The 27,596-nt window shown below is 45.7% G+C and overlaps 1 protein-coding gene across 3 annotated transcripts in view; it reads right to left on the bottom strand.

The window, feature by feature from the left end:
• PDE8A (phosphodiesterase 8A) overlaps positions 1-27,596 on the bottom strand; it is a 490,200-nt gene that overhangs the window by 22,959 nt on the left and 439,645 nt on the right. For all 3 annotated transcript variants that reach the window (XM_069766080.1, XM_069766079.1, XM_069766082.1), the window contains exons 17-18: positions 14,774-14,972; positions 11,445-11,662 (exon numbers count right to left, since the gene is read on the bottom strand). In XM_069766080.1, coding sequence (XP_069622181.1) covers positions 11,445-11,662; positions 14,774-14,972 — 417 coding nt within the window. The remainder of the gene's footprint in view (positions 1-11,444; positions 11,663-14,773; positions 14,973-27,596) is intronic.

The raw sequence follows: 27,596 nt of genomic DNA, 5'->3' as shown, positions 1-27,596 counted from the left end.
TAAAAAAAAAAAGTGTGCCCGCTATTAAAATAATTTCTATCTCTTCGGACATGATATACATATCAGAGGAAAGAGAAATTATGTCCCCAAGCTGCCCGTCGGTATCTCCGCCATCTACCGGTTTCTCCTGCTTTGTCCCTCAGCCCTCTGCCTGAAGAAAAAATGGCGGGTGCATGAGCAGTGCGCCCGTCGAGATCTGCCAGCCTTGACCCGGCAGCAGGAGGGATTTTTCCGATTGGTTCATTTTGATCACTGTCCTATCACAGTGATCAAAAGCCAATAATTAGTATGTCATCCCCCTCTGTGTCATCCCCTTAGTGAGATAAAAACTATTTTATTTTAGAATTTTCATTTCTTTCATTCTTTGCCATTATGGTTATGGGTTTTTCAAAAGTAATTAAAAAAAAAAAAATGACGACATGACCACTAATGTTGAGTGCAAATGCTCGCAACTCGAGCTTGCATCAGGGTGCTCGAGTATGCACCAAGTATCGCGAGTGCTTGAATAACATGCTCGAGTCTCCGCCCCGCATGTAATGCTGCTGTTTGACAGCCCCCAAAACTGTGGGGATTGCCTGCAATGCACGGTGTTAAATATTAATTATTCTTATTCTCAATTCTGTACTGAACACATTGCTTCTCGCTGACATTACAAAAAGCTATTTCTGTATATGTAGCTCAGAGTATAAGTCAACACCATATAGAGAAGACACGTGGTCTGTGGGATATATAGATATATAGATATATAGATATATAGAGATATAGAGATATATAGATATATATATATATATATTACGTCTCTTAGGAGGGTGGGGGCTGGTCGCGTGGGGCCTGTCATCATTCTCAATGGACATCAGACAAGTCACAGAAAGAAGGAACAACTGGTAGCCATGATGACTTCATACAGACAGACGGCTTTTACCATTCAGAACTTTGAGGAAGATGTGGAACGAATGCTGATAGGAACAAATGAACAATCTGTTCGTAACTATTTCATCTATTTTATGTTTTGTTGCAATGTGGTTTTTCTGTGGACAATTCAATAAACCACTACATTTTTTATGAAAATATCATGACATTTTTTCTTTAAGCGTATCGCACCTGGTAAAAAGTCCTGATTAACTCCTTAAGCCCTGAGGGTGGTTTGCACGTTAATGACCAGGCCAATTTTTACAATTCTGACCACTGTCCCTTTATGAGGTTATAACTCTGGAACGCTTCAACGGATCTTGGCGATTCTGACAATGTTTTCTCGTGACGTATTGTACTTCATGTAATGGTAAAATTTATTCGATATAACTTGCGTTTATTTGTGAAAAAAACGGAAATTTGGCGAAAATTTAGAAAATTTCGCAATTTTCCAACTTTGAATTTTTATACCCTTAAATCACAGAGATATGTCATGCAAAATACTTAAGTAACATTTCCCACATGTCTACTTTACATCAGCACAATTTTGGAACCAAAATTTTTTTTTGTTAGGGAGTTATAAGGGTTAAAAGTTGACCAGCAATTTCTCATTTTTGCAACACCATTTTTTTTTAGGGACCACATCTCATTTGAAGTCATTTTGAGGGGTCTATATGATAGAAAATACCCAAGTGTGACACCATTCTAAAAACTACACCCCTCAAGGTGCTCAAAACCACATTCAAGAAGTTTATTAACCTTTCAGGTGTTTTACAGGAATTTTTGGAATGTTTAAATAAAAATAAACATTTAACTTTTTTTCACACAAAATTGATTTCAGCTCCAATTTGTTTTATTTTACAAAGGGTAACATGAGAAAATGGATCCCAAAAGTTGTTGTACAATTTGTCCTGAGTACGTTCATACCCCGTATGTGGGGATAAACCACTGTTTGGGCGCATGGCAGAGCTCGGAAGGAAAGGAGCGCCATTTGACTTTTCAATGCAAAATTGACTGGAATTGAGATGGGACGCCATGTTGCGTTTGGAGAGCCCCTGATGTGCCTAAACATTGAAACCCCCCCACAAGTGACACCATTTTGGAAAGTAGACCCCTTAAGGAACTTATCTAGATGTGTGGTGAGCACTTTGACCCACCAAGTGCTTCATAGAAGTTTATAATGCAGAGCCGTAAAAATAAAAAATCATATTTTTTCACAAAAATGATCTTTTTGCCCCCAATTTTTTATTTTCCCAAGGGTAAGAGAAGAAATTAGACCACAAAAGTTGTTGTGCAATTTGTCCTGAGTACGCTGATACCCCATATGTGGGTGTAAACCATTGTTTGGGCGCATGGCAGAGCTCGGAAGGGAAGGAGTGCCATTTGACTTTTTAATGCAAAATTGACTGGAATTGAGATGGGACGCCATGTTGCGTTTGGAGAGCCCCTGATGTGCCTAAACATTGAAACCACCCAAAAGTGACACCATTTTGGAAAGTAGACCCCCTAAGGAACTTATCTAGATGTGTTTTGAGAGCTTTGAGCCCCCAAGTGTTTCACTACAGTTTATAACGCAAAGCCGTGAAAATAAAAATTCTTTTTTTTTTTTTTCACAAAAATGATTTTTTAGTCCCCAGTTTTGTATTTTCACAAGGGTAACAGGATAAATTGGACCCCAAAAGTTGTTGTCCAATTTGTCCTGAGTACGCTGATACCCCATATGTGGGGGGGAACCACTGTTTGGGCGCATGGCAGAGCTCGGAAGGGAAGGAGCGCCATTTGGAATACAGACTTAGATGGATTGGTCTGCAGGCGTCACGTTGCATTTGCAGAGCCCCTGATGTACCCAAACAGTACAAACCCCCCACAAGTGACCCCATATTGGAAACTAGACCTCCCAAGGAACCTATCTAGATGTGTTGTGAGAACTTTGAACCCCCAAGTGTTTCACTGCAGTTTACAACGCAGAGCCGCAAAAATAAAAAAAATCTTATTTTTCAAACAAAAATGATTTTTAGCCCCCCACATTTTTATTTTCCCAAGGATAACAAGAGAACTTGGACCCCAAAAGTTGTTGTCCAATTTGTCCTGAGTACGCTGATGCCCCATATGTTGGGGTAAACCCCTGTTTGGGCGCACCGGAGAGCTCGGAAGGGAAGGAGCACTGTTTTACTTTTTCAACGCAGAATTGGCTGGAATTGAGATCGGACGCCATGTCGCGTTTGGAGAGCCCCTGATGTGCCTGAACAGTGGAAACTCCTCAATCCTACCTGAAACCCTAATCCCAACGGTGACCCTAATCACACCCCTAACCCTGACACACCCCTAATTCTAATCCCAACCCTAATCCCAACCGTAAATATAATCCAAACCCTAACCCTAACTTTAGCCCCAACCCTAACCCTAACTTTAGCCCCAACCCTAACCCTAACTTTAGCTCCAACCCTAACCCCAACCCTAGCCCTAACCCTAGCCCCAACCCTAGCCCCAACCCTAGCCCTAACCCTAGCCCCAACCCTAGCCCTAGCCGCAACCCTAGCCCTAACCCTAGCCCTAACCCTGATGGGAAAATGGAAATAAATACATTTTTTTAATTTTATTATTTTTCCCTAACTAAGGGGGTGATGAAGGGGGGTTTGATTTACTTTTATAGCGTTTTTTATATCGGATTTTTATGATTGGCAGCCGTCACACACTAAAATACGCTTTTTTATAGCAAAAAAGTTTTTGCGTCTCCACATTTTGAGACCTATAATTTTTCCATATTTTGGTCCACAGAGTCATGTGAGGTCTTGTTTTTTGCGGGACGAGTTGACGTTTTTATTGGTATCATTTTTGGACACGTGACAGTTTTTTATCACTTTTTATTCCGATTTTTGTGAGGCAGAATGACCAAAAACCAGCTATTCATGAATTTCTTTTGGGGGAGGCGTTTATACCGTTCCGCGTTTGGTAAAGTGGATGAAGCAGTTTTATTCGTCGGGTCAGTACGATTACAGCGATACCTCATTTATATCATTTTTTTATGTTTTGGCGCTTTTATACGATAAAAGCTATTTTATAGAAAAAATAATTATTTTAGCATCGCTTTATTCTCAGGACTATAACTTTTTTATTTTTTGCTTATTATGCTTTGTGGCGGCTCGTTTTTTGCGGGACAAGATGACGTTTTCAGCGGTATCATGGTTATTTATATCCGTCTTTTTGATCACGTGTTATTCCACTTTTTGTTTGGCGGTACGATAAAGCGTTGTTTTTTGGCTCGTTTTTTTCTTTTTCTTACGGTGTTCACTGAAGGGGTTAACTAGTCGGACAGTTTTATAGGTCGGGTCGTTACGGACGCGGCGATACTAAATATGTGTACATTTATTGTTTTTTTTTTTTTAGATAAAGAAATGTATTTATGGGAATAATATTTTTTTTATTTATTTATTTAGTAAATTTTTTTTTTTTTTTTTTTACACATGTGGAAATTTTTTTTTTTAACTTTTTTACTTTGTTCCAGGGGGGGACATCACAGATCGCCGATCTTACAGTTTGCACAGCACTCTGTAAGATCTGCGATCTCATTCATCGCTGCAGCATTACCAAGTGCCTGCAGGCGACCCGGAAGTGCTCCCTGCAGGACCCGGATGCAGCCCCGCGGCCATTTTGGATCCGGGGACTGCAGGGAGAAGACGCTCGGTACACGGTGAGTACATCACCGTGTACCGATCGTCTCAGGGAAGCACGCAGGGAGCCCCCTCCCTGCGCGATGCTTCCCTGTACCGCCGGCACATCGCGATCATGTTTGATCGCGGTGTGCCGGGGGTTAATGTGCGGGGGGCGGTCCGTGACCGCTCCTGGCACATAGTGCCGGATGTCAGCTGTGATAGTCAGCTGACACCCGGCCGCGATCGGCCGCGCTCCCCCCCGTGAGCGCGGCCGATCCCATATGACGTACTATCCCGTCACTGGGAATTAAGTCCCAGGGCACTTCGATGGGATAGTACGTCATATGGGATTAAGGGGTTAAATAAATGTGCAAAATAAGGATATTTAACACATGGCAATCCTCGCATGTTTTTTTTTTTATCTCCAACAGCCACGAAACATGTCACTCGGGCACCCACGATACTCGGTGCATAGTGAGCACTTGCGCTCAACACTAATGACGATATATTCAATATGATGACCTAATGTTATCAAATTCTGTATAGTACCTTTGGGTTCAAAATCCTCAATATAACACTGGATAAATTCCTTGAAAGGTGTAGTTTTCAAAATGGTGTCACTTGTGGGGAGTTTCCACTGTTTTGGCACATCAGGGGCTCTCTAAATGCGACATGGTACCCGCCATCCATTCCAGCCATTGTTGCATTCAAAAAGTCAATCTGTGCTGCTTCCCTGCCCAAATAGTAGTTTTCTCCACGCATATGGGGTAATCGGCGTACTCAGGAGAAATTGCACTACAAATTTTGGGGTTCATTTTCTCCTGTAACCCTTGTGAAGGTAAAAAAAATTGGGGCTACAGTAAAGTTTTTGTGAAAAAAAAAAGTTAAATATTCATTTTTGTCTTCCATATTCCATTAATTCCTGTGAAGCACCTGAAGCATTTATAATCTTCTTGAATGTGGTTTTGAGGACTTTGAGGGGTTCCGTTTTTAGAATGGTGTCACTTCTGGGCATTTTCTATCATACAGGCCCACCAAAGTCACTTCAAATGTGATGTTCCTAAAAAACTGGTTTTGCAAAATGAGAAATTGCTGATCAACTTTGAACCCTTCTAACTTCCTCACAAAAAAACAAATTATGTTTAAAAAATGATGCAGATGTAAAATAGACAAGTGGGAAATGTTATTTATTAACTATTTTGTGTAGTATAACTATCAGCATAAGAATTTAAAACGGCTAAATTTTCACTTTTTTTGTGCCAAATTTTCAATATTTTCATAAATATACGCAAACCACATTGACCAAAATTTACCACTGACATTAGGTAAATTATGTCTAGAAAAAAACAATTCGGAACCACTGGGATCCGTTGAAGCACTCCAGAGTTATTACCTCAAAGTAACACTGCTCAGATTTCAAAAAAATTTGGCCTGGACATTATTTCCAGGACTCCACGCACGCCATCAGGGATGGCGAAAAGAGAATCCATCTTTCGGAAAGCGGCCGTGCTAGCCAGGGAGATCCTCACTGCCCTGACGAGGTCCAGCCTGTACAACGATCGCTCCAGAGGATGAGTCGGAGCTGGACAAAAGGAAGGTAGAACGAAGTCCTCGTTGAGGCGGAAAGATGAAAACCACCTCGAGAAAGGAAGGAAGGCGGAGGCCTGGGACCACCTTGTCCTGGTGGAAAATCAAGAAAGGAGGTCGGCAGGAAATGGCCGCCAACTCAAAAACGCGGCGGATCGAAGAGATGGACCCGAGAAAAACCACCTTCCGAGATAGAACTGACAGGGAAAACTCCCTGAGAGGCTCAAAGGGGGGAACCCCTAAGAACAACCAACACAACCTTTAAATCCCATGAATCCACAGAGGCCCTGTACGGAGGGACAGCGTGGGCTACTCCTTGAAGGAAGGTCTTAACCTGAGGCTGAGAAGATAAAGTCTTCTTAAAGGGAAGAAGAGCGCAGGAAACCTGGCCCTTTAGGGAACAGAGCGAAGCCCGAATCCAGTCCTGCCTGAAGAAAAAGCAAATGGAAGGCAGGGATTAAGGACATAGGTGAAAAGCGGTTGGACTTGCATCAACGAAAGTAAGCCTTCCAGGTACGATAGTAGATCCTGGAAGAAGACGAAGGCTTCCTAGCCTGGATTATAGTGTGACTCATCCGGGCCGAAAGGCCGGACGGTCTTAAAACTGTGGAGTCCACAGCCACGCCGATAAACTGAGCGACCGATAATTCGGGTGGCAGATCGGACCCTAAGACAGCAGATCGGGTCTGTTTGGAAGACACCAGGGGTGTCCGCGAGAAGATTGTCGATGTCTGCAAACCAAGACCCCCTGGGCCAATCCGGGACGATCAGAATGACCGGCACCCATCCCGCCTTGATCTTTTTGGACAGCTTGGAAAGCAAGGGAAGGGGTGGAAACCGATAGGGGAGCAGGAACTGCGACCAAGGAATGGCCAGAATGCCAACACCACTGCGAGAGAATCGCGGGACCTTGGGATGACCCGAGGGACCTTCCTGTTCAATCGGGACGCCGTGAGGTCCACCTCTGGAGTCCCCCACCGAAGAGCAATCCGATAAGAGACCTCCTGAAGTAAGGACCATTCACCTGCCGCGAGGCCCTCGCGGCCAAGGAAGACGGCGGCCTAAATGTCCACGCCGGGGACATGCACTGCGGATCTCACCAGGACCGTTGCTGTCCAAAAGAGCATCCTGGAATCTCGGCCAAGGCCAGAGAACTCCGAGTCTACCCCTGGTGGTTGACATATGCCACTGCTGTGTCATTGTCTGTCTGGATTCGAATTGGCAGGCTGCTGAGAATCCTTACCCAGTGAAGGAAAGACAGAAAGAAGATCCGGAACTCGAGAACATTGATCGGCAGAGAGGACTCCTGTGCCGACCAACAACCATGAAAAGAACAGGTGACAAAGCCCCACGCCTCCGCCGAGAAGGCTGGCGACCATCGTCACCACCTGCCAGGAAACGGGAAGGAAGGATATGCTGTGAAGGATCTGCTCGGGATAGGAGCAGAGACCTCGGCCACCAGTGGAGGAAACGTTTGATCCCGGTAGAAAGACGGATCGGACGATGCAGGGAGAAGACAGACCTGTCCCCCTGTGATAGAATAGCCTGCTGAAGAAGTCTTGAATGAAACGGCGAAGGGAAAAATTGCTACCGATGTAGCAACCAACCTCCTTAGGACCTTTATGGTCCATCAGAAAGGAGGGGAGCCGAGAACCCTGGAGCAACAAGACGGAACTTTTTCCTGTTGACGAGCTACCCGCAACGGCTAGAGTGTCGGGAAAGATGGATAGACTTTCGAGAGCCTGAAACCGAAATTCCTGAGCCTCCATGGAATCGATTACTGAACGAGGGAATATCATCCTGAAGTGTCTCAGACGAAACTTCCTGTTCGGCAATTTGAGATCCGGACTGGGACGAACCTTGTCGTCCTCTTTCAGTACAAATAGGTTCGAAGAGAAGCCTGTGAACCGTTCCTGTTCAGGGACGGGAATGTTACCCCAGATTTAATGAGGGAAACAATGGCTGTAAAGAAACCCAGGACTAGAACGGGGTCTCTTGGAGGTTGGGATTAGAGAAAACGATCCCAGGACCGTGAAATTAATCTATTTTGTCTCCAGCGGATACAAGTTCCCGGGCCCATGCCTCCTCTGTTGAGGAGACAAAGACGTCCCTGGGGAACAGGAGACGGCTGCCCAGCCTAGGAAACGGGCTGGGGCCTAGTCGTGGGTCCTGCCTAGGTGGAATTTCCAGTCCTGGACCTGGAGAATCCACCTTAGGAGTAGCGGGAACGCCAGGAAGGAGCGAGTCGAAGAATACCTTCTTCTCTTATCGTGCATGTGGCCTCTGCTGATGCGAAAAAGGGATCGGATGCCGTGGAACGACGAAAAAGTGGGCCGAAAGGACCGAAGTTGCCGCCTAAGAAGAGAACTGTTGCCACTAGTGGCGTCCTTGATAATTTAGTCCAGCTTGGAACCGAAAAGACGTGATCCTTGAAAAAGGTAGGCTCGTAAGGGACTTCTTGATGACCCTTGAGCCAAACAGAGCGAGTAATCTGGGTGGCCACTTTCGCCAGCCAGTCTGGTGGAGCTCCGGCTTGAATGCCCCAATGGAGTTGTTTAGCTCCTTTGGATACAGACTTCGAAACCCAAATGGAAGCGAAAGACGGGCATAGGGATGATGCGGCAGCTTCGAAAACCGAATTCGCGAAGGATTCCATGATCTTATCGATGGAATCTGTCAGATTCGCCCCACCGGACAGCGTGAGGACTGTGTTGGTGGTAAGTCTAGCAGTCGGCAGATCCACAGAGGGATAGGTCGTTCTCTATCGCCTCTCGTTCCGGTTGGTGATGAGATCCGGAGGAAGGAAATATGAGACTCCAAGACGCTTGCCTCTTTGAGAACGTCTGGTCGAATTCTCTCTTTCTCTGGCCAGAAGCTCCTCGAGTCAGGATGAGGAGCGAATCCCTTGGGAGGTAGTTTAGACCGTCTAAACGAAACCGCCTGATCTGCAGGTTCCGTAGAGGAATCTTTGATGCCACAGGTCAGATTGGACGCTCCAATGATGCTTTGAACCATATCCCTCATGTTATGATTTGGTTCAACTTCGGCCCCAAATTATCCTCCGAGGCCTCGCCTGACTCCGGGGAGGGGATCAGGGGGAAGTCGACCACAGAGAAGGACAGTGGGGCGAGATGGACCGAGAAGAGAACTCAGACCGGCGTTCCCGTCTGGATCTTTCGCGGCCTGCATGGAAGACTTGGACGGAGCTTCTAGCGACCCGCTGGCTACTATGGAAGTCTGCAGGGGCAACTGAACGAGCACGGACACAAGGGTCTGGGACACCCGTGTGAGAACCGCTACTGATAGAGACAGAGGGGAGGCCCAGCCTGGGGTGGGGACTTCGCTCTCAGGCGGAGCAACAGGGGGGGTCTTAGGCGGTGAACATAATGTGGGTTGCCGCGGGCCTGCCTGAGGGAAGCTTGGGGTTACAAGACGAACCCTGAAAGTGTTTCAGTAAGGCACAGGAAAAAGTAGGAGGCCGGGAGAGACCACCTTTAAAATTAGCCCGAAGGGGCCCCTGAGGGAAATGTCTGGAGAGTAGGGGGATGGGATGGGGGGGGGGGGGGGATTGAGGTCAAACTGCGGTGCAGAGGTACTCACGGCAGACGCTGCGGTTTCCGGATGGAAGGCTGCACGACTTGGGAGATGCTCCTCAGGAACGATAGCCCCTAGGAGAACAGGCAGACACATCTGATGCACTCTCTTGTCCGATGTAGCTTGCTGCATGGCCAGTGGGGAGATGTGAGGACGCCAGAAATTTGCGCTCCAAGATGGGCAAAGAAAAACGTTCCTGGCGCAGAAATAAGTATTTGTGGCTGCCTGGGAGTGGTGGGCGGGCTTAACCGCCAGGCCAGGAGCACCAAGATGGCGGCGGTGGGCGGAGCTTGCCGTGATATTCGGGCGGGAGAAAAGCCCGCCCGAGAGAAAGGAAGTGGGAGGAGACGCGGCGCCGGAAGTAGGCCCCGGTAGAAGCCGGGGCCTAAATTTGAGGCCGGTGGCCGCCAGGAAGGGCCGCGGCGGGAACCGTGCAGACGCCGGGAAAAGCGGCGCGGTTGCCTGCAAGGCTGCCGCGCCGCGGCAGAAGGGCACAGTGTGGCCGGAGGAGGAAGCCGGAAGTAGGCCCCGGAAGAAGCCGGGGCAGAAAGTGCGGCCGCAGGGGAAAAGAGGCATCGGCTGCCACACGGCCGCCGCACCAGGCCAGAGCACAATGCGGCCGGGGGAAAAACGGCAACGCGGCCGCCTGTAAGACCAAGAACAGCGCGGCTGCCACGCGAATGGGGCGAAGACCCCCGCCCCATGAGAAAATGAAAACCAAGTCCAGGCAACCTGGAAAAATATCCCAAGGGACCCCCAAATGACTGCCCTGGAACGGAGGAAGGACTCAGAGGTACTTTGGAATACTTACCTAAACATCCCACGCCGTCCTTACTAACCTCATTCTGGGGAAAATATCAGACGTCCAGGGAGCTGATGGACGTCCTCGTCTCCTCCAACCGACAGGCTCTGGTGGGCGAGTGGGTGGGGGGCGGAGCCAGGACCGGACTTCTGAGCACGCTTGTGTGCTAGGATCTTGGTCCTGGTGAGGGATCTATGAGGATACGGGGTGGCAGTACACGCCGTACTCATGGTCCGTATTGTGGGACTACAGGTGTGACTGCTCACCCTTTATCCCTCCAGAAAAACCTGAAAAGGAACGACGCACATTGAGGTAGATAAGGGTCTAATGAAAGACCCGTGTCCACCTCCTACTGACACTAAGCTAAACTGAATATCCTACTTCCTGTCGGTAGGGTGTACACTGCAGAGGAGTAGCTAACTTTTTTATTTGCATAGTGTCAGCCTCCTAGTGGCAGCAGCATACACCCATGGTTCCTGTGTCCCCCAATGAAAGGCGATAGAGAAAACGAATGCACCGGAAGAATGTGAACGATCCCATAGCAATCCATTCTCACAACAGTTTCCCTCTGGTGTTTTTTTCCATGTCAGAGTGATGCAAAAAAAAAAAAGCCGCCCATGGTCATCGGTAGTTGTTTAAATAGATTCAAATTTCATGGAAGACTATACTATTTCATCTGCATTATTGAAAATGGATACAGTATTGACATATTGACCATGATGGGGTCAATCCAGGTTGGTGACACTTGGGAATCTCAACATTGCAGCATAGTAAAAACACATAAAAGTATAGAGATTTTATCTATGAGTATAAGATACACATCCTGCAATAAATGAACAGTTTCATTCATACGTAAATATTATAGCACTAAGTGGCAACTACCTGCTGTGCCATCTTACCTTTCCATGTTTTTGAATATATTGCACTTGTCATCTCTCGTTGTCAGCTGGAACGCCAGCGCGGCATGATGGCTCTCCAACACTGCCGTATCATTGTACAGGATGGCCAGTTCACTCCCTGCATTGCATAGGAATGAATTCGTTCTCCCAGGATGATCCACATCATGAACAGTGGCAGCAATGAGAGCGGCAACCTCATCGATCTGGTCCAGGCTTTGCTAAACAGATATGTCACATCATTAATATGGTGGCTTATAGAAGAGGAACACTTGCGGAATTAATTAACCAGTGTGCGACTGAAAAATCTATATATATAATTGCCTAAGGGTTTTTCCGTCTGTCTGTCTGTCTGTCTTGGAAATCCTGCGTCTCTGATTGGTCGAGGCCACCAGGCCTCGACCAATCAGTGACGGGCACAGCGACGATGTCATAAAGGACGTAGACATCCCGCGTCTGATTCAGCGACGGGCACAGTATCGACGTAGATGTCATAATGGTTGTCATGGCGACGATGATGTCAAAGGTTGCCTCGACCAATCAGCGACGGGCACATATACTATGGGGACATGCATATTCTAGAATACCCGATGCGTTAGAATCGGGCCACAATCTAGTGTTTAATAAGTGAACTAATGCATATTCACATATTTAGGCTGGGGCTACGTGGTGACGTGTAGTGAGCAGTCATACTTAGAAAAGTCAAGCACAAAAACACATCTGAGCAACTTGTCTGTGTCCTTGTGACATGCTACTATGTTAGAGCTGTGATATTGCGGTGAAAAAGAGGAGGCAAGTTGCAGTCCCATGTGACTTACAATGAAGTTTATGGCAAGTGAGTCATGTGTGACTTGTGATCAGCGTCAGAAAGTCCAATACTTTTCAGAACATTTTCGACTCCATAGGAAATCATTATATGTGATGCCACAATGCGACACTGCGATTTCAGGCCAAGCCATATTATACATCATTCAGAAAAATTTCCAATTACCGTATTTTTTGCTTTATAAGACGCATCTGATTATAAGACGCACCCCCAAATTTGGTGAAGAAAAAGAGAAAAACATTTTGTTATGTTAAATGGGGGTCTGTGTTATAATGCCAGTGTCCATCTTACAAATCATATGTCCCTCATCCTGGTATCTATATAACCCCCATCCTTGTGCTGGCACATGCCCCCCTGTGCTGCTGTCAGGCACATGCCCCCTGTGCTGCTGGCAGACACATGCTCCACCCTCCCCGGGTCACTATATGCTCCCCTGTGCTGCTGTCAGGCACATGCCCCCCTGGTCACAATATGCCCCCCTGTGCTGCTGGCAGGCACATGCCCCCTGGGTCACTATATGCCCCCCTGTGCTGGCAGGCACAGGCCCCCCCCCGGTCACAATATGCCTCCCAGTGCTGCTGGCAGGTACAGGCCCCCCTGCTCACTATATGCCCCCCTGTGCTGCTGACAGGTACAGCCCCGCCCGGTCACGTGTTGCTGGCAGACACATGCCCCCCTGTGCCGCTGGCAGACACTCCCCCCCCGTGCTGCTGGCAGGCACATGATAAAATAACAAACACTTAACTCACCTTCCGATGATGGCTCCGTGCTCACAGCTCCTCTGTTGTGCTTCCTGTTTCCTGGGCAATGGATCATGTGACCTGGGCACACAGTGATGTCAACACTGTGCTGGCATCCGATCATGTGATCGGCACAGCACAGACAGGAAGCGCAACCGAGGAGCTGGGAGCACAGAGCCATCATCGGAAGGTGAGTTAAGTGTTTGTTATTTTATCATGTGCCTGCCAGCAGCACAGGTGGGGGGGAGCTGCCCCCCCTCCTCTACAGCACAGCACACAGATTCAGATTATAACACGCACCCCCCACTTTCCCCCAAAATTTGGGGGAATAAAAGTGCATTTTATAATCCGAAAAATACGGTATATAGAGATTACATAGTATGGATGGCACTTAGTTTTGTGGGTGGCAATGCACAGGGGTGGAAAACTGGCTGACCGTGTATGGAAGTATTGTGGCCGATATTGTTACATAACAGAACTGATGCAGATAATGCTGGTGGATATGAAATTCACTATTCCTCTACAAAGAGGCTCTGCAGCAGCACAGATAATGTAACCCCGGCTTTACAGTTAAGAATATGAGAAGTCGCCAAAGGGTTCCCTGAACATGGCTTCATGCTTTAGGAAATCAGTGACCACTATTGCAATTCAAAGTACAAATTATCAAATAGAGTGAAATAATCAGGATTAATCAGGATTAATTCCAATAATCCAAACAGAACGCTGCATTTTACATATGTAGAAGTGAAAACATACCTACAATCATATATGTGAATACATTTTTTTAGCTACGTCAAAGTATACATGCTCTTCATTATGGGAGCCTAGATAAGTGGTCAACAAAATGTTGGACAACAAGCTTGTTGACTGTTTCTAATGATAACCAGAAAAACTTGAAAGGGAACCTATGAGCTAAATATTACAGTCTTCAGCATGAAGGGGTTATTTACAAGGGCTGGATATGTTGGCGAAAATCCATATAACAGCAGCAGCAAGGTAAATAAAAGTTTATCAAAACTTGACCACACTTCAGAAACAAATCCACATGAAAATGTGCCGCAAATTTAACATTTATGTTGTAGATCAGTTGCAGACTTGTGGATTTTTCCCACTGAGTTCAATATACCCCATTTACAGCGACCTACTAAAAAGATCAGATATTCATCTCTTGGCCAAGTGAGGAGAGCAGTTAGAACATCTCCTGCTCTGCTGGCCTGGTCCTGTCGAACATGACGAGGGATTTTGGTATAGATTTGTTGACGCAGATTAAGTCTAGTGCCTTTTATTTTAATTTCACTCTATTTCCCCAGGTCTTTTCTGACTCCCTGACCTAGTCTATTGCCAGTCTAATCCAATCTACTGTAATGATGTCTGACAGGCTGCAGCGGTCACAAGGAGAAGACAACATTGCAGGAGGCTGTGCTGTATGGAAAATAACAGAAGACTGGACAAGGGAATTACCGTACGTCTTTATCTTTATTTTACAATATCTGCGGTGGCAAATCTGCACCAAAATCCCCAACCATGCAGAATAATGCAGGGCGTGACAGGTCCAACAGAGCGAATTACACGCTTTGTAACTGCTCTCCAAACTAGAGAGAAGAGGACCCTCAGAAAGGACCTCAGCTATACACCCAGGACTCAATAATAGTGGTAATCTTTCTAGCAATAACTCAACTTTTGTCTGTTCATGTTAATATCACAATAACTGCAAAGCTATAGACATTTTTCACACCCCATGGGTAATAACCCTTGGGTTTTCTTACCTTCACCCTCTCTTTGCACAGGAAGTAAGCAGTGGCATGTAAGACATCGGCGGAATGTGTTGAATTATGGTATGCATTGCCTGAATGGTAATTGGACTCAATGACGTGCAGCCAGGACCTCAGGGTAACTTCTGAGCAGTTAAGGAAGGAACAAACCCCAAACCGAGCAAACATTTTAAGGCCAAGATAAACTAAAGGCCTGCAAGAAAAGCAGAAAATTATTCATTCAAAAGGAGTGGAAAAAAAGAGCTCTACTAGAAATATTACACAAGAATGGCGAGAACTAGGCACAAATAAAGGGAGTTTGGAACAGCAACAGTAATAACATACAGGTCCTTCTCAAAAAATTAGCATATAGTGTTAAATTTCATTATTTACCGTAATGTAATGATTACAATTAAACTTTCATATATTATAGATTCATTATCCACCAACTGAAATTTGTCAGGTCTTTTATTGTTTTAATACTGATGATTTTGGCATACAACTCCTGATAACCCAAAAAACCTGTCTCAATAAATTAGCATATCAAGAAAAGGTTCTCTAAACGACCTATTACCCTAATCTTCTGAATCAACTAATTAACTCTAAACACATGCAAAAGATACCTGAGGCTTTTATAAACTCCCTGCCTGGTTCATTACTCAAAACCCCCATCATGGGTAAGACTAGCGACCTGACAGATGTCAAGAAGGCCATCATTGACACCCTCAAGCAAGAGGGTAAGACCCAGAAAGAAATTTCTCAACAAATAGGCTGTTCCCAGAGTGCTGTATCAAGGCACCTCAATGGTAAGTCTGTTGGAAGGAAACAATGTGGCAGAAAACGCTGTGCAACGAGAAGAGGAGACCGGACCCTGAGGAAGATTGTGGAGAAGGACCGATTCCAGACCTTGGGGAACCTGAGGAAGCAGTGGACTGAGTCTGGTGTGGAAACATCCAGAGCCACCGTGCACAGGCGTGTGCAGGAAATGGGCTACAGGTGCCGCATTCCCCAGGTAAAGCCACTTTTGAGCTACAGAGAAGCAGCACTGGACTGTTGCTAAGTGGTCCCAAGTACTTTTTTCTGATGAAAGCAAATTTTGCATGTCATTCGGAAATCAAGGTGCCAGAGTGTGGAGGAAGACTGGGGAGAAGGAAACTGTGACCGCTCTGTGCCCTGCAGGTGACCTGGCTGTGACCTGCCTAGGATGGCGCGAACAGATCCGATCCTAGGCAGGTCACAGCCAGGTCACCAGGAAAGCTCTGATTGGTGGGATCGATATTATGGTCGATCCCACCAATGACAGGTCACAGCAGCAGCATGACCGCTCTGTGACCTGTCTGTGTCACCTGCCTGACCTGTGTATGACCGCTCTGCAGGGTCCTCATTCTAGCTGAGGATTCCTACAGAGCGGTCATACTGCTGGATCTCCCTGCTGGATTTTGTGCCTGGATCTCCCTGCCGTGCTGGGTATTGTGGTGCCACAGCAGCCTGTAGCACCACAATCCCTGCTAAAGAAAGAAGACAACTAAACGTAAGTTTTATCCCTGATCCCTGCCCAATCCCCGTTCATCCACCCCAATCCCCGTTCATCCACCCCAATCCCCGTTCATCCACCCCAATCCCCCCTTCCCCCTCTTTTTACCCCCTCCACCCCCATTTGTGCCGCCTCCGTGCGCACATTTAGTAGCCGCCGAGCGTTGATTGGTGACGCAGTTCACCGATCAACGCTCGCGCTCGCTTTTTTTCCCTCGCCCCCGTTGCGCCAACTCCGTACACACATTCCGCAGCCGCCAAAGTTTGATAAGTGACGCAGTTCACTTATCAGAGTTTGTGCCTGCCGTTTTCCTTTTTTTTTTTTTTCACCCCCCTTTTGCGCCACCTGACTACAACCGTACGTTTTGATCACTGATCCCTGCCCAATCCCCACTTCCACCCCCATCTCCCTTCCCCCTCTTTTTACCCCCCTTTGCACCTCCTTCCGTGCGCCCATTTAACAGCCGCCGAACGTTGATTGGTGACGCAGTTCACCGATCAACTCTCGCGCTCGCTTTTTTCCCCTTCAGCCTTTTTGCGCAACCTCCGTACACACATCCCGCAGCCGCCAAACTTTGATAAGTGACGCAGTTCTCTTATCAGAGTTTGTGCCTGCCTTTTTTTTTTTTTACAGGTTTTTCTTCTCCTTTTAGCATTTTCTTTTCAGATAAGTTTGCACAAATCACTATCCCCCCACACATACACATACAGTTATCAATAAAGTGCACCCAATCACCATATTCACACAAAAATGTCCCGCTCGTCCCGTTCGTCCCAACAGCGCTATTCATTGGAGGAGGCATATGCTTTCCTTGCCTCCGACACGGATAGCGAGGGAGAGGATCCCACTTTTCTTCACTTTTCTGATTCTTCATCCTCTTCCTCCTCCTCTTCCTCCTCGGGTCCTGCGGAACCACCACGCAGACGCCCCAGGACAGAAGATGAGGCAGCCCCCACCACTCCTGAACCAGCGCTCCCCACTGCGGAACCCACATGGACCTCGCCCCCCGAAAATTACGAGCCACTGATTCCTGATTTTGTGGCAGAATCAGGAATCAAGTTTGACACCACGGGCCTCACAGAAACAGACTTTTTCAAAGTCTTTTTCTCTGAGGATTTTATTAACCTCATGGTGGAGAAAACTAATTTGTATGCTCGTCAATTTTTGGAGCAAAACCCCGGTACATCATTTTCCAACTGGTCTCCTGTAGACGCAGTTGAAATGATGCAGTTTTGGGGCCTGGTCCTCCACATGGGGATCGTGAAGAAGCCAGAAATGCGGCAATATTGGAGTGTAGATGTTTTATATAACACTCCAGTATTCCGAATGGCCATGGTTCGGAGACGTTTTGAGGCCATCCATAAATTCCTGCATTATTCCGATAATGCACAGTGTCCCGCACGAGATGACCCCAACTTTGACCGTCTGTTCAAAGTTCGGCCGGTCATCGAACACTTCAACAAAAAGTTTTCTGAAGTGTACGTGCCCAAAAGGGACATCTGCGTGGATGAGTCCTTGGTCCATTTTAAGGGGCGGCTCGGATTCCGTCAATACCTGCCCAACAAAAGGGCCAGGTACGGAATCAAACTCTACAAGCTGTGTGAGAGTGCCTCAGGGTACATCCACAGGTTTAGAGTGTATGAAGGGAAGGACAGCAGGATTGAACCCCCTGAGTGTCCTCCTGTCCTGGGAGTGAGTGGGAAGATCGTGTGGGATTTGGTGCACCCACTGCTGGATAAAGGTTATCACCTCTATACTGATAACTTTTATACCAGCATCCCACTCTACAAATCCCTCTCTGCGCGAGGTACCGCAGCCTGCGGTACTGTGCGCAAAAATCAGAGAGGCCTCCCAAAGACGCTACTTCGGCAGATCCTCAGAAAAGGTGAGAGCAAGGCCCAATGTAGCGACCACCTGCTGGTGGTCAAGTACAAGGACAAGAGGGATGTCCTTCTCTTGACCACCATACATGGTGATGGCAGTACCTCTACACAGGTCTGCAAACCGGACTGTGTACTGGGCTACAACAAAAGCATGGGGGGGGGTTGATCTCTCTGATCAACTCCTCCAACCATACAGTGCTTTGAGAAAGGCCAAGGTGTGGTACAAAAAGTTGGCCGTCCACATCGTACAAATGGCAATGCTCAACGCTTTCCTGCTGTTACGATGTGCACGCCACACCGATACGTCGTACCTTCAGTTCCAGGAGGTAGTGGTTAAGGCCCTGATATTTGGTACTCCGGAAGGAGAGGGCCCCAGTACTTCCGGAACTGAAGGTGCTCGTATCGTACCAGGCCAGCATTTTCCGGGGGTGGTCCCGCCAACCGGCAGAAAAGGTAAGCCGCAAAAAAGGTGCCGAGTGTGTTACAAAAGGGGAATACGCAAGGACACCATTTATCAATGCGACACCTGCCCCGAAAAACCTGGCCTGTGTATGAAGGATTGCTTCAGATTGTACCACACCTCCATGCACTACTAATTTACTTTACAAGAAAGCGTACATTAGTTCCAAAAAGGGGGCACATCTAGATAAGTTCCTTGGGGGGGGTCTAGGTTCCAAAATGATGTCACTTGTGGTTTTTTTTTTACTGTTTAGGCACATCAGGGGTTCTGCAAACGGAACATGACGACCGCAGACAATTTCTGCATTCCAAAACGTCACAACTTCCCTTTCGAGCCCCAACGTGTGCCTAAACAGTTTTTTCCCACATATGGCGTACCAGCGTAATCAGGACAATTTGGACAACAACTTTTGATGTCCAATTTCTCCTGTTACCTTTGGGAAAATTAAAAATTGGGGACTAAAATATCATTTTTGTGGGAAAAAATAGGATTTTTTATTTTCACGCCTGGGCATTATAAACTTTAGTGAAGCACGTGGGGGTTCAAATTTCTCACCAAACACCTAGATAAGTTCCTTAGGGGGTACAGTTTCCAAAATGGGGTCACTTGTGGGGGGTTTCTACTGTTTAGTCACATCAGGGGCTCTGCAAATGGAACATGATGCCAGCAGAACATTCCATCAAAGTCTGCATTCCAAAACGTCACTACTTCCCTTTCGAGCCCCAACGTGTGCCCAAACAGTAGTTCCTCCCCACATATGGGGTATCAGCGTACTCAGGACAAATTGGACAACAACTTTTGGGGTCCAATTTCTCCTGGTACCCTTGGGAAAATTAAAAATTGGGGACTAAAATATCATTTTTGTAGGAAAAAATAGGATTTTTTATTTTCACGCCTGGGCATTATATACTTTAGTGAAGCAAGTGGGGGTTCAAAATTCTCACCACACAACTAGATAAGTTCCTTAGAGGGTCTAGTTTCCAAAATGGGGTCACTTGTGGGGGGTTTCCACTGTTTAGGCACATCATGGGCTCTCCAAACGCGACATGGCGTCCGATCTCAATTCCAGCCAAAGTTAGCTTGAAAAAGTCAAACGGCGCTCCTTTCCTTCTGAGCCCTGCCATGCGCCCAAACAGTGGTTCCCCCCAAATATGGGGTATCAGCGTACTCAGGACAAATTGGACAACAACTTTTGGGGTCCAATTTCTCCTTTTACCCTTGAGAAAATAAAAAATTGGGGACTAAGCGATCATGTTTGTGGAAAAAATAGGAATTTTTTTTTTCACGCCCGGGCGTTATAAACTTTTGTGAAGCACTTGGGGGATAAAAGTGCTCATGACACATCTAGACAAGTTCCTTAGGGGGTCTAGTTTCCAAAATGGGGTCACTTGTGGGGGGTTTCCACTGTTTAGGCACATCAGGGGGTCGCCAAACGCGACATGGCGTCCGATCTCAATTCCAGCCAAAGTTAGCTTGAAAAAGTCAAACGGCGCTCCTTTCCTTCTGAGCCCTGCCATGCGCCCAAAAAGTGGTTCCCCCTCACATGTGGGGTATCAGTGTACTCAGGATAAATTGGACAACAACTTTTGAGGTCCATTTTCTCTTTTTACCCTTGGGAAATTAAAAAGATTATTGCTGAAAGATCATTTTTGTGACTAAAAAGTAAAATGTTAATTTTTTCCTTCCATGTTGCTTCTGCTGCTGTGAATCACCTGAAGTGTTAATAAACTTCTTGAATGTGGTTTTGAGCACCTTGAGGGGTGCAGTTTTTAGAATGGTGTCGCTTTTGGGTATTTTCTGCCATATAGACCCTTCAAAATGACTTCAAATGTGAGGTGATCCCTAAAAAAAATGGTTTTGTAAATTTGGTTGTAAAAATGAGAAATTGCTGGTCAAATTTTAACCCTTATAACTTCCTTGAAAAAAAAAAGTTTGTTTCAAAAATTGTGCTGATGTAAAGTAGACATGTGGGAAATGTTATTTATTAACTATATTGTGTCACATAACTCTCTGGTTTAACAGAATAAAAATTCAAAGTTGGAAAATTGTGAAATTTTCAAAATTTTCGCCAAATTTCCGTTTTTTTCACAAATAAACGCAAGTTATATCGAAGAAATTTTAGCACTATCATGAAGTACAATATGTTACAAGAAAACAATCTCAGAATCGCTAAGATCCGTTGAAGCGTTTCGGAGTTATAACCTCATAAAGGGACAGTGGTCAGAATTGTAAAAATTGGCCTGGTCATTAACGTGCAAACCACCCTTGGGGGTAAAGGGGTTAAAACAATAAAAGACCTGACAAATTTCAGTTGGTGGATAATGAATCTATAATATATGAAAGTTTAATTGTAATCATTACATTATGGTAAATAATGAAATTTAACACTATATGCTAATTTTTTGAGAAGGACCTGTATATACAAAACTATTACGTATATATAACATCACTGTTCTAAGCAACGTTCAGTTTTTAACGGAGGTCACAAATCTGAAGCCGTGATGTTCTCCTGGATGTGTTGCCTGGCAGACCCCAGTAGCGTGCCAATGGACCCTTGACTTGCAATGGCATTTTGGCTTCTACTGCGGTTTATGTTGCTTTGATGAGAAATATAGCATTGCATGCAGAGCAATTTTCAGATAAAATCTGAAGAATTTGTAACAAAGGATCTGAATAGAGCCTGCACAAAGGTATAAACAGAGCCAGAGAGGGGTTCCCACATATGACACTTATCACCTATCCACAGGAGAGATGATGCATGCATGATCGCTAGGTGTCAAACTGCTGGGACACCTACCCATCAGGGATCTGAAAGTCACTGGTGTAAAAGGAGCGGTAGTGCACATGTTTTACAGCTTCAATCACAAAAGGTGACTCTGGAACCACAAACATCAGATTGGTGTGGGTCAAACACCCAGCAGCCCCCAATATCAGCAGTTATTAGCTCTAGTGGTGACCCCAGATGTACAGTCATGGCCAAAAGTTTTGAGAATGACACCAAAATTATATTTTCACATGATCTGCTGCCCTCTGGTTTTTATTAGTGTTTGTCTGATGTTTATATCACATACAGAAATATAATTGCAATCATATTATGAGTACCAATAGGTTATATTGACAGTTAGAATGAGTTAATGCAGCAAGTCAATATTTGCAGTGTTGACCCTTCTTCAAGACCTCTGCAATTCTCCCTGGCATGCTCTCAATCAACTTCTGGACCAAATCCTGACTGATAGCAGTCCATTCTTGCATAATCAATGCTTGCATTTTGCCAGAATTTGTTGGTTTTTGTTTGTCCACCCGTCTCTTGATGATTGACCACAAGTTCTCAATGGGATTAAGATCTGGGGAGTTTCCAAGCCATGGACCCAAAATCTCTATGTTTTGTTCCATGAGCCATTTAGTTATCACCTTTGCTTTATGGCAAGGTGCTCCATCATGCTGGAAAAGGCATTGTTGGGCGCCAAACTGCTCTTGGACGGTTGGGAGACGTTGCTCTTGGAGGACATTCTGGTACCATTCTTTATTCATGGCTGTGTTTTTGGGCAAGACTGTGAGTGAGCCGATTCCCTTGGCTGAGAAGCAACCCCACACATGAATGGTTTCAGGATGCTTTACAGTTGGCATGAGACAAGACTGGTGGGAGCGCTCACCTTTTCTTCTCCGAATAAGCTGTTTTCCAGATGTCCCAAACAATCGAAAAGGGGATTCATCAGAGAAAATGACTTTGCCCCAGTCCTCAGCAGTCCACTCCCTGTACCTTTTGCAGAATATCAGTCGGTCCCTGATGTTTTTTCTGGAGAGAAGTGGCTTCTTTGCTGCCCTCCTTGAAACCAGGTGTTGCTCAAAGAGTCTCGGCCTCACAGTGCGTGCAGAAGCACTCACACCAGCCTGCTGCCATTCGTGAGCAAGCTCGGCACTGCTGATAGTCCGATCCCGCAGCTGAAACAGTTTGAAGATACGGTCCTGGCGCTTGCTGGTCTTTCTTGGGCGCCCTGGAGCCTTTTTGACAACAATGGAAGCTCTCTCCTTGAAGTTCTTGATGATGCGATAGATTGTTGACTGAGGTGCAATCTTTGTAGCTGCGATACCCTTCCCTGTTAGGCCATTTTTGTGCAGTGCAATGATGGCTGCACGTGTTTCTTTAGAGATAACCATGGTTAACTGAAGAGAAACAATGATACCAAGCACCAGCCTCCTTTTAAAGTGTCCAGTGATGTCATTCTTACTTAATCATGACTGATTGATCGCCAGCCCTGTCCTCATCAACACCCACACCTGTGTTAATGGATCAATCACTAAAACGATGTTAGCTGCTCCTTTTAAGGCAGGACTGCAATGATGTTGAAATGTGTTTTGGGGGTTAAAGTTCATTTTCTGGGCAAATATTGACTTTGCAAGTACAGTAATTTCTGTTAAGCCGATCACTCTGACATTCAGGAGTATATGCAAATTGCCAATAGAAAAAATGAAGCAGTAGACTTTTGAAAAATTAATATTTGTCTTATTCTCAAAATTTTTGGCCATGACTAAGTACTGAATTCTGCTCCAGAGCACCTACGAGCAAATAACTGATCAATGGGGTCGCCGGACCACCACCAATCTGATATTAATGTCCGATGCATGGATCATCAATATTAAAATTTAGGACAATCCATTTAACTAACCATTAATTGTCTGTATAGTAATAACTCTTCTCGACCCTCTTCAATCTGGCTTCCGCTCTTTACACTCTACTGAAACTGCCCTCACTAAAGTCTCTAATGACCTACTAACAGCTAAATCTAATGGTCACTACTCCATGCTAATTCTCTTGGATCTCTCCGCAGCTTTCGATACTGTGGATCATCAGCTCCTCCTCACTATGCTCCGCTCCATCGGCCTCAAGGACACCGTTCTCTCCTGGTTCTCCTCCTATCTCTCTGACCGATCCTTCACTGTATGTTTTGCTGGTTCCTCCTCCTCTCACCTTCCCCTTACTGTTGGGGTTCCTCAAGGATCAGTCCTAGGCCCCCTCCTCTTCTCGTTGTATACTGCCCCTATTGGACAAACAATCAGTAGATTTGGTTTCCAGTACCATCTCTATGCTGACAACACCCAATTATACACTTCTTCTCCTGATATCACACCGACCTTTTTAGAAAACACCAGTGATTGTCTTACCGCTGTCTCTAACATCATGTCCTCCCTCTATCTGAAACTTAACCTGTCAAAAACTGAACTCCTCGTGTTCTCTCCCTCTACTAACCTACCTTTGCCTGATATTGCCATCTCCGTGTGCGGTTCCACCATTACTCCAAAGCAACATGCCCGCTGCCTTGGGGTCATCCTTGATTCTGACCTTTCATTCACCCCCCACATCCGATCACTGGCTCGCTCTTCTTACCTGCATCTCAAAAACATTTCTAGAATTCGCCCTTTTCTTACTTTCGACTCTGCAAAAACTCTTACTGTTTCACTTATTCATTCTCGTCTGGACTATTGTAACTCTCTACTAATCGGTCTCCCTCTTACCAAACTTTCCCCGCTCCAATCTGTCCTGAATGCTGCTGCCAGGATCATATTCCTCACCAACCGTTACACCGATGCCTCTACCTTGTGCCAGTCATTACACTGGCTACCCATCCACTCCAGAATCCAGTACAAAACTACTACCCTCATCCACAAAGCACTCCATGGCTCAGCACCACCCTACATCTCCTCCCTGGTATCAGTCTACCACCCTACCCGTGCCCTCCGCTCCGCTAATGACCTCAGGTTAGCATCCTCAATAATCAGAACCTCCCACTCCCGTCTCCAAGACTTTACACGTGCTGCGCCGATTCTTTGGAATGCACTACCTAGGTTAATACGATTAATCCCCAATCCCCACAGTTTTAAGCGTACCCTAAAAACTCATTTGTTCAGACTGGCCTACCGCCTCAATGCATTAACCTAACTATCCCTGTGTGGCCTATTTATAAATAAAAAAAAATCAGGTTCCTCGCATCATGTTCTCATTCACTTTATGCAGTTAATAGCCCACTGTGTCTGTACTGCTACATACTTAGGCAGTTAACTGGTTCATGCAGCTTTACATGAACACCCGAGCCTTACACTATGGCCGGTCCGAATAACTAAAGCAATTGTTACCATCCACCTCTCGTGTCTCCCCTTTTCCTCATAGTTTGTAAGCTTGCGAGCAGGGCCCTCATTCCTCCTGGTATCTGTTTTGAACTGTATTTCTGTTATGCTGTAATGTCTATTGTCTGTACAAGTCCCCTCTATAATTTGTAAAGCGCTGCGGAATATGTTGGCGCTATATAAATAAAAATTATAGACAGTGATAAAACCAGCCGACAAGGGGGGAAACAGTGATATGGCCACAGTGGATGTATAAGAAGGAGGCCTATAGACAATTGAGAGATAAGAACACATATTGTCGTCTTGACCGTAATCCTACATTGGCATTTTTGGCAGAACTGGAACTGATCCTTCAGCAGGCATTTGAAAAAGGTATTATTTCAAAAAGAGTAATGGAAGGTCTGCTCACTAGAACCCCTAAAGTCCCGACCATTTACTTTACACCTAAAATACATAAGAATTCGCAGATTCCGCCAGGCCGGCCGATTGTGTCGGGCCTGGGCGGGCTCTGTGAACCAGTGTGCAAGTTCATCGATTATTACCTCAAGCCCCTTGTGGAGTCACTTCCTTCATATGCACGTGATACCATGGATGTTCTGTCTAGAATTGACGGTATGTCCCTGGATAGGGAAATGTTACTCGTCACTGCAGATATCGAGTCACTGTACACGTGCATCCGACACGATGATGTCTTCGAGCTTGCCGATTTTTTCTGACTAACAGTAACTGGGATGGCCCTCTGTGTGAGTTTATCCTGCAGCTGCTTCATTACATCCTCACCCACAACTTTTTTGTTTTCCGCGATATTTTCTATCTGCAGCGGTGCGGCACTGCCATGGGGGCGGCCTGTGCGCCCTCTTTTGCGAACCTCTTCCTTGGGTTTTGGGAGAGGGAGGTCTTCAGCGGAGAGGGTGCTCAGGCCGCGGACCATGTGCAGTGCTGGCTACGTTATATTGACGACGTTTTTATCGTGTGGCAGGGTGATGAGAGGCAACTGCAGGATTTCATGGAGGGCTTGAACTCTAATGCATTTAACATCAAACTGACTTATAAGTACAGCAAGACTGAGGTGGACTTCCTTGATATCAAAATTTCAACTGATGAACATTTGCAAATACACACTGACGTGTATCGGAAGCCCACCTCGGTCAATGCACTGTTGCATGCGAGTTCGAGCCACCCCACAGCCACCATTAGGGCCATCCCAGTAGGCCAATTCCTCAGGATGAGACGAGTGTGCTCATCAGAGGAGAAATTTGAGGCCCAGTCGGCTGACCTTCGTGATAGATTTCGGATGCGCGGGTACAGTGAACGTTGCATAAAGCGAGGTTATCTTAGGGCAAAACATAGTAACCGCTCTACTCTATTACACGGCCAGTTTAAAACCAATAAGAAAGATGAAAACCATATCAGATTTATTTCTACATATAATGGCCAGTGGATGCAGATGAGGGAAAGTTTGAAACGCCACTGGAATGTACTTCAGACAGATCCCGTTTTGTCTAGATACTTACCTGTGGTTCCTCTAATGACAGCCAGACGAAGTCAGAATCTGGGAGACATGCTGGTTAGTAGTCATCATGTCCCGGAAGCCAAAAATCCCTTTAACTCACGTGGGCCACCCTTGGGTTGTTTCCCTTGCGGGAAATGTATGGCATGTAAAAACACGTTGAGAACTGCCACCTTCACCTCATCCGATGGGAAACAGAAATTTGACATCAGACATCATATCACCTGTGCGACAACACAGGTGATATACTATGCCACGTGTGGATGTCAAAAAATATATATAGGTTTGACATCTCGACAATTGAGAATACGCACACGTGAGCATGTGCGTGATATAGTAGCATCTGCTTCAGCTATAGATGTGACCCAGCTTAAAACTATACCCAAGCATTTTCGCATATTCCATCAGAGTGATCCCAAATCCTTCATGGTCAGAGGCATTCAGCACATTCAACTTGGGATTCGTGGTGGGGACATTAAACGGATACTTGCCCAGAAGGAATGTCGGTGGATTACCGTCCTGGTTACAATGTCCCCCCACGGTCTAAATGAGTCACATGGATTTGCTTCGTTCCTCTGACCTTTTGTGGTATAGTGATACTGTACAGTGTATTATGCATCTTCGGTTGCCTCATGTGCCTCTATTGTCCTGTCCGTCGTTGTTTTGCTTTTTTACTTTTTTGGTTTTGTTTTTTATTGATTTTAATGGATATTCTTTTATCATTATCTCTTTAGCCAGTTGCTATATTGCAACATGTTGATTTTAATATCTATGATCGATCCGTTGAAGATGTATCCCCTTATCCGGCCTGTTGATGTCACGTTTTTTACATCTGAGGGAGCGGAGTTCCTGAAGAATACTCTAACTACTATTGCACTGAGGAATGTGGAATTCCGGCATGGACTGAGTACCTCACAGCTATCCATACACATTTTTGTACTATGCGCTATGTGATTAATTAGTTATTGTTTATGTTGTTATAATTTTTATGATGTTTTATTTAATACTATGCGGACAATTGTAACACTCATGGGCACATATTATTCTGTTGACATATGGTTATACTTTTGGCTCTATTTAGATTCCTTTAAGCCCCCTGTTTTGGCTTGTTGCACGGGTGAGGTCTGGCGCCGGCCTCCCTGTTGTAACTGGCCGTCTCTAGGGTGGCTTATGGATAATTGCCCTAGTTTGGGCTGAGCCCTTCATATTGTAGTATTTATATGTATATGCATGTGTACATATATGTTATATTGATATACTTTGTAGTTATGGTGATTTGTGTTCATGTGCATATACATAAATATTTCATCTTTTTTTTTTTTTTATTA

Source organism: Ranitomeya imitator, chromosome 4 (genome assembly GCF_032444005.1).
Source record: "Ranitomeya imitator isolate aRanImi1 chromosome 4, aRanImi1.pri, whole genome shotgun sequence".
NCBI classification, from domain to species: domain Eukaryota; kingdom Metazoa; phylum Chordata; class Amphibia; order Anura; family Dendrobatidae; genus Ranitomeya; species Ranitomeya imitator.
The sequence above is the reverse complement of the archived record's forward strand: the minus strand, read 5'-3'. Positions and strand labels throughout refer to the sequence as shown.